Raw genomic sequence first — 8,148 nt, forward strand, 5'->3', positions numbered from 1 at the left:
ATTCTTTTAAAACCCAAACTTAGCATCTCTGGGAATGACCTCAAGGGCTGTAGCTGCTTGATGTGAAGTCCAGGATTTCCTGTATATTAGTGTGTAGGGCTTCTGAGGTGCATAGCTACCTTAGGGGTTAACAGTTGTAGTCACTGATGCATATATATTAGGCTGTATTCATAAAACACTACGTGGTGCCTGAGTCAACCTCTTACAGTCTAACAACAGTGACCAATAGGAAGAACAGAAGAGAATCCAAGAAAGCTGAGGTAAGCTAGATTCTGAAGCATTGTCAAATTAGAGACAACAGAAAATTAGGTGTCTTGGATAAAGTGTCTGGGGATTGCTGCTGTATAGTTTCAAGAGATCAAACTACAAATAATGTTGAAAGGAAACAAAGACTGTTGTACTTAAATGATTTCAAACAGCTTCCAGATATCACCACGTCACCTGTACAAGGTAAAATATTTTAACTGCTTATTGTATCAGTTTTGAGAATGAGATATATTTATGTAATATATATTTATGATTAATGTAAAAGAAAGAGATGTCAAAGACAGTGTGTTAAATCAAATATGACAGTCCCTGGAAATTATTTAGTTTCTCTCTCTCTTTCATTACTTTCCAGCAATTTTGTGGACTGTTACCCAGCAGTTTCAAAGGTTATTAGGTCTCTGAGATACTGGACTTGATGTTTTAGAGCAGCAGCAGAGTTATTTTTTAAATAAATACAAGGCATTTGTTTTCCTTTTGCAATAGTGATTCTTATGATGCTGAACTTTACACACACACACACACACACACACACAAACACACCTTCTCTGTGGTACTTCAGTATAAGCTGCTGCAGCTGGTTTACTCTCATTGTTTTTGAAAAATAAAATAATATAACTCACTTTTATAATCCAAGTCAGACATTATAGCTAGGGGTGCACTACTGCTGTATTGTGCAAACATTACTGTGGTATAGGAACTTGGCTTGCATATCCAATATTTTAATCTAAGTAATGGAAAATGTTAGCCCTAATGTGAACAATTGAAGAGTGTATCTGAACAAGAAATGTGAGCATGTGCCAAGCAATAAAAGTGATGTTCTAGGCAGAATTTGTTTTATAAGTAACTTACATTTTTTTAGAAGAAAGCCAATAATCTGGAGCACAGGAGAGTGATTGAAGGAGAGGAGTAGATTTTTTAAACAGATTTTTCTAGACTTCTAGGGAAAATGCCCACCAAGCAGCTGTTAAAATAGTCTTTGATCTGCCTCTTGTGTATGATGAGATCTGGGCCTACAAAATCTGATCCAGATGCCCTTCTCATCTAAGAGTACAAAACAACATGTGAGTTCTACAAAGGAGTAAAGAATGATGGCTGGACAACTGTCAATACAGGCAAGCATGTCAGTCCTTACAGCTCACCTCTGTTTCAGATGCCACATGAAATATTTTGCCATATTATGGAAAAGACCAGTTTTAAATATTATTGAAAGCACTGACTTCAGTAAGAGAAGCAAACTCTACTTCTAACTGCTTTTAAACATTAACTGAATGTGCACACACCTTCTGATAAACAATGTATAAGGAATCCAGACTGAGGCGCATAGCTTGTATATTAAAATACCACTGACCCTCTTTTTCCCTCAGGAAAACACCAGTGATACCATGTAAGGCACATTTCACCCTTATAAAGATGCCAACTCTCAAATGTAGAGCACACCATTGGTTTTAGGAGGGAAAAGATGCTGTGGAGATATATGCTTTCTTATAACTACCTTTCCCCCTCTTTCTAAGGTAAACCATGAATATAAAAATGTATTCCATCCTTTTGGTAGTCTTCTTGACCAATACTGTGTGGACTCGAAACATCAGAATGATTAATGATGACCTTGACCCATATGACTGGTCTTACTACACCTTTGAGTGTCCACAAGAATGTTTTTGTCCTCATAATTTCCCAACTGCTTTATACTGTGATAACAAGGAACTTAAAGAAATACCTGCCATCCCAGCAAGAATCCGGTATCTCTATCTTCAAAACAATCTCATTGAAACAGTTACAGGGAAATCCTTTGCGAATGCCACACAACTAAGATGGATCAATCTGAACAACAACAAAATCACTAGCAGTGGAATTGAAAAGGATGTATTCAGCAACTTGAAAAGTCTGCTCTACTTGTTTCTTGAAGATAATGAGTTAGAAGAGGTGCCTGCTCCACTGCCAGCAAGCTTAGAGCAGCTGCGTTTGGCCAGAAACAAAATCACTGCAATCCCTGGAAAAGCCTTCAACAATTTGGAAAACCTCACTATGCTAGATCTACATCAAAATAAGCTGTTGGACAGTACTCTCTCAAGTGACACCTTCCAAGGACTTAGCAGCCTCATGCAACTCAACATTGCTCAAAACTCACTTACAAAAATGCCGCCAATTCTCCCAGCTAATGTAATGCAGCTGTTTTTGGACAATAACTCTATTGAAGCAATACCAGCAAATTACTTTGATGCAATGCTCAAGCTGATTTTCCTTCGACTGAACAACAATAAATTAACTGATGAAGGTCTACCAACGAAAGTCTTTAACATTTCATCTCTTCTTGACCTTCAGCTCTCTTACAATGAGCTCACCAGAATTCCAGCGATCACTGTTCACCTTGAACATCTTCATCTTGATAACAACAAGATCAACAGTAAGTGCATACCAGCAACCTAAGTCAGAATCTTTTCCAATGAAATAACACTATCTTTCTTTTCTGTTTACAGCACTAAAGTTTGCAGTCCTGTGCTCAGCTGGAGTGGCTTCTGAGTAGTGTGCATAGGATTGTGTTGCATGCAGCATAAATGGGGGGAGGAAAGCAAGGTTGTTAAAAATTACTCACGAGTATACAGGTGTGTTGGAATTAGAAGAATTTACAACTGAGCCCACTCTTATTTAATGAAAAGCTATCACAATTAAGGAATATGAGTACCTTTGACATAAAAAATAAATTCTATACAATTGTGACTTAGCCTATTTCATCTACTAGTATGAAACACTTGTCACTATTAATTTTGTAAACCACCCAGAGAGCTTCGGCTATTGGGCGGTATAGAAACGCAATAAATAAATAAATAAATATGATAGTGTTTAAAGGGACATGTATGTGTCCTGCTGAAATTTTGTCAGTGGAGGCCAGGCTGCCCAGGAGCAGGAAATGGATTGCCTCTCAATGGAATCAGACTGAAGGCCATTTACCTTTTCATGTAGAAGAGAATGGGTGGCTGCATTCAAAGTAATGGGTTGAGTGCCAATAAGAAGAATATATAGCAGGGAAGAAGTAGGCTTCCTAATTCCTGAAAAGTTAAATTCTTGTACCTGAGTGAGAGCCCGGGGTAAAGCTTAGGAGGGTTAAAACAGTAGTGCACAGGTAAGGTTCAGCACTAAAGCGGGGAGATTGTGGAGCCCACAGAAAATCCTCTATTCACCTCAGGTATGCAGTTACTACTTTGAGTGGCACCAGATAAGGTTCTACCTAGATGATCCCTTGCCAGCAAGCAGTCCATCCATATAGGATACCAGGCCTAGAAAGACTGATGGTATCACATCACAAAGCCTAGCCAAAGATTGCACATCAAAGCAGATGTATAATGTGCATTGTAGTCATTGAGAAGTCAGTCTAGAAAACAATTTGCCTATTTTACAGATGGGAAACACTGAGAGCTTCTAGATGAGAGAACAATCATGGCAGAAACTCAAATCCCAGACAAACCAGAACACAAGGAACTGTGCCAAGCCACACAGAACAGACCAAATGAATCCATGGCAGAGAATTCAAAACACATGCAGACCAGATCACTCAGAAAGTGAGCCAACAAAGCCCCCTCCTTTTCATACACACATAGAAGCACTCTCTCATACACACAACAATACTATGCACGCAAAATGCCAACATACTGGCCTGTTACTATAAAGTGCCTAAGTTTGTACAGCTGTTTTTCTGCAAGGAACACACACACACAAGCTACATCCAAAGTTGCCTAAGGCACTATCTGGCATTTAGTGAATATGCAAGCATAAAGGGCAGCAAAGTAGAAAACTGTATATTTCCATGCTAAGAGAGCTCTACCTTTAGGAGTTGCTGATGAAATTCTGTTCTTAAAGCTACTGGGAAATAAGGAGGCAGATTTCACTTTAACAGCTAAATATTTGTCCACAGACCTTTAGTCCTTACATACCTGCTAAGCTTCTTGAAACTCTTTCTGATATTTCATATTCCAATAGAAAGATATTGTGATTTATAGCAGGGGTAAGCAGACTTCAGGGATCTATTTTGTGAGGTTGTTGTTTTTTACTAGAGTTCCAAGATCCACCAAGTAGGGACTGATCCACCAAGTAGGGACTGATGCAAAAGACACACAGAATTCTGAGCCCAGGAATTTGTTTTGAGTAACAGAAATAAATGACGCTCACAGTCCTTCCACAATCAAATCTACTCATGGTTACCCCAAGCTTTCTTCACTTCAGCAGCATAATTTAAGCTGCAGGGGTTTTGTTGCTATTGTTTGGATTCAGAAATGCTTGCTGATCTACTACAAATCACTCAGAGATCTACCAAGAAATCCATATCTACCTTCTGCCCACCCGATTTACAGTCCATCTCTTCAAGAAATGTAAGCTAAAGTCGCCTAACTTAATTTCAAGATGTCAATAACTATTTAATTCTCCCAACAAATAGGGCTGATATAATTAAGCATAACTTGCACAATTGCATCTAATATTTTGATCTTTACCAAGAAGAAACCTTCATGGTACATTTGAATTACCCTGCAATATTTAATGACTATAACACTTATAAATATGTCTGTTAAAAAAACCACTACCCTGTCCTGACTCAGGGCAGCTTACAATATATCCTTATCTCAATTTATCCTCATAATAGATTGGGATGGCACCCAAGGCCAAAGCACTCATCTTAAAAACTGAGCTTAGGTTTTGCACATTCAGGATGATTATAACTCATTCTTACAAAAAGTGGGTGTAGCAAACACTCCCATACTGTGTATTGGAAATGTAAGCATCATGAAATAAGATTCAGCTCTAGTGAATTAGAAAAACAAGACTCTGAGGTTTAATAAGTACTTAGTTTTCAATGACATTTGTCATTTTTGACCAGATTTCACTGACAGAACAGTACCAAAGCAATCCAATTATACTTTAAGCTACTGTCAATTTTACATTTTGCTGGATTCTTTGTTAACAGAGATCCAGTGTGGTGTAGTGGCTAGAGTGTTGGATGGGGAGTTAGGAGATCTGGGTTCTAGTCTGCACTCAGCCACGGAAGCTGACGGTGTCTTTGAGCCAGTTACAGATTCTCAGCCCAACCCACCTCACACGGTTGTTGTTATGAGGATAAAATGGAGGGAAGGAGGGTTATGTATGCTGCCTTGGGTTCCTTGGAGGGATATAAATATACTAAATAAATAAATAAGCAAAGTTTATTTCTGTAAAATTGCCAAATTACTTCAAAGGTGAGTCATACGTTAATGACAATAAGCCCCGAGATGAACTGGAGAACTAATGAAAGGAAGCTCCCTTACAAGTTCTGGAGGCTAATGGAAAGTTGCTGGATCTCTGTGCCTTGGCAGCACCCCCTTAAGAGATCTCATGGTTATGCATGCATTGGTTACCTTGGCTATGCCTTGGCCACGGTTACGCATGCCTTACTTACATCCCGTCGGGACTATTGCAACATGCTCTAAATTGGACTGCCCTCAAAAAATGTTCAGAAATTCAGCTAGTACAGAATGCTGTGGCCAGACTGGGGCCTATTACAGGGAGCATGTGACTCCTTTGTTACAGCAGCTTCTCTGGCTACTGGTCTGTTTCTAGGCGGAATTCAAAGTGCTGGTTATGACCTATAAAACCCTATATGGTTTGGGACCAGGCTAACTGAAACAATGTCTTCTCCCATATGAACCCACCTGGTTCTTAAGATCTCCTGGAGAGGCTGCCCTGAACCCAGTCAGGTTCCATGACAGTTTCATGGACCTGCACTCCGAGTGCCAAGCAGCTGTCCGCCCTCATCCGTACCCTCCATTGCCACAATGGAAGCTCTGGAAAAACCGCATTTCCCCTCATTGAGTAAATGCAGCCATAAAGGCCTAATTTACATAACGGGGGAAATGTGCAATTTCCGGAGTAAGGGCGTGTGGCTGCCAAGCGCTCGTCAGGCCTTGCCAAGCCTCAAAAGAAGCTCACACGGGCAAACAAGCGGGGACAAACAGTGGTGGTGATGGGGCCAGCGTTTGACAAATCAAGCATGGGTGACTCCGCCCATCCGTAAGACCTCTCTAGGAAAGTTTACATCTACAAGAACATATTTGAAACATTTTCCCTGAATAGATAGCTTATTAGAAACTTTCCTCCCAATAATTTTTCTCACATAAGTTTGTGTGTTTTTTTGGTAGGTGTTAATGGCACTCAAATGTGTCCAATTCCTATCCCAGGAGATCATGTTTATGAGAGAAATTTGCCACGCCTCCGCTATCTCCGCCTGGATGGCAATGAAATCAAACCTCCAATTCCATTTGACCTCATGCTCTGCTTCCGACTCCTTCAGGCTGTTGTTATTTAAAGACTGCTTAATGTCACAGTTGTTGTGTCACTGACTAAATGAGCAAGTTTTGCTTGGTAGACTTTCCACATGTCTCCCAGTTATACTTTTATTTTTCCTTGGAGTTTGATTTTTAATTTTCAGGGCTGCATTACTTCCTATTCTTTCTCAAAAGAACTTTCCTACCCTAATGTATTTCCTAGGTATGAGTTCCAGCCATTGCTGGTAAAATCAGTAAAAGTCTTGTCATTGTTGTACATCATATTATCTTGGCCAATTGTGCATTCTAAATACATATTGCCTTTTACTACCTTTATGAATATGAATATTGCTGTAAATGTCAGACACCACGTTTCATTATGTAGCAGTTATCTCTTCCCTCACCTTCTTTTCACTGAGGAGCGATGTTATATGTAAGGCATTAACAGTTGCAAAACTGCTTTATTTTGAAAGGCTGCAGCCAAATACAGTATCTATCTTTGGGGGGTGAGGGTTAACATGCACAAGCACAACAATTAGGAAATTCCAAGCACTTAGAGCATGGCATTCTGCCAACAGTGTTGTTAAAACATGCCCTTAATTCAGTAGTTTACAATACCAGCAGAGTCTATTTAAAGCATATTTGAAGGTTGACCCTGCAAAACACTTTTGGAATCTTAGGAAAATTGAAGCATTTTAAGATTCATGAATTTTTCAATGGAATTTGTACACCCCTATGATACTAGTATTGGTAAAAACTCATTTTCCCCAGTATTATCTATAGAAAGCAGAAGCAGTGTTCATTGCTTCCAAAGAGTTCCCAGTTGTTTCCCTGGTATGCATATTAGCCATGTGAAATGTGTTCTATGAAGCTAGTATCAAAATTTTATTTTGCTGTTTTGTGAAATCTGAGCTGAATGGTAGCTGAATCACTAACAACAATGAGGCCAGGATCTCACCTATGCCTAACTGACAATAAACACGACATATTGGAAAACGCACTCCAATTGCAATATTCTTGTTTGTTTGTTTGTTTTCAATTCATAGATTAAAAAAAGTTTATATTTGCTGGATCGTGTCTATTTCAGATGCTTTTAAAGACTGTCACTAAAATATACATATCAGCACAATGTAATAAACTTTCATTTAAAGTAATCTCTTTAAAGTAATCTCTCCCCACAAAATAAATAAGGAATGTGATACCAGTGGGCACCAGTGCATCCCCATGTTCTACGCTTCCCACTTTAAAAAAGGAATAACAAATTTTCTTACCAGCAGCTGGGATTGCTTCAAAGAGTGTGTCCAACTGCAGCCATCATTATGCGCCCAGAGACTTTCTTAGGAAATGAAGGTGATGGGCTGCTGCAGGCCACTGCTTTTCTCTGCAGTGCACCCAGCTGCCACCAAGAAAAAAGGCCCGGGGTGGTGGGGGGAGAAAAAGGGACTCATTTAACTTCGGTAGCATGTGGTGTGTGCAAGTGTGGTTCTATGTTGGTGAGCTGGAAGAGAGAAAGAGAGTGGATGGGTGTTGTGAGGGAGAAAAAGAGAAAGGGGGAATAACTGGCTGGCAGAAGGGGCAGAGAGAAAATGTTTGC

General features: G+C 39.6%; 1 protein-coding gene across 1 annotated transcript; it reads left to right on the forward strand.

Moving 5' to 3' along the window:
- Positions 1-207: 207 nt before the first annotated feature.
- KERA (keratocan) lies at positions 208-6,625 on the forward strand. The gene is made up of 3 exons (XM_063134699.1): positions 208-260; positions 1,779-2,671; positions 6,429-6,625. The coding sequence occupies exons 2-3, from the start codon at positions 1,786-1,788 to the stop codon at positions 6,593-6,595; spliced, it is 1,053 nt and encodes a 350-aa protein (XP_062990769.1). The 5' UTR covers positions 208-260; positions 1,779-1,785; the 3' UTR covers positions 6,596-6,625.
- Positions 6,626-8,148: the final 1,523 nt, after the last annotated feature.

The sequence above is a fragment of the Elgaria multicarinata genome, chromosome 9 (genome assembly GCF_023053635.1).
Source record: "Elgaria multicarinata webbii isolate HBS135686 ecotype San Diego chromosome 9, rElgMul1.1.pri, whole genome shotgun sequence".
In the NCBI taxonomy this organism is placed as follows: domain Eukaryota; kingdom Metazoa; phylum Chordata; class Lepidosauria; order Squamata; family Anguidae; genus Elgaria; species Elgaria multicarinata.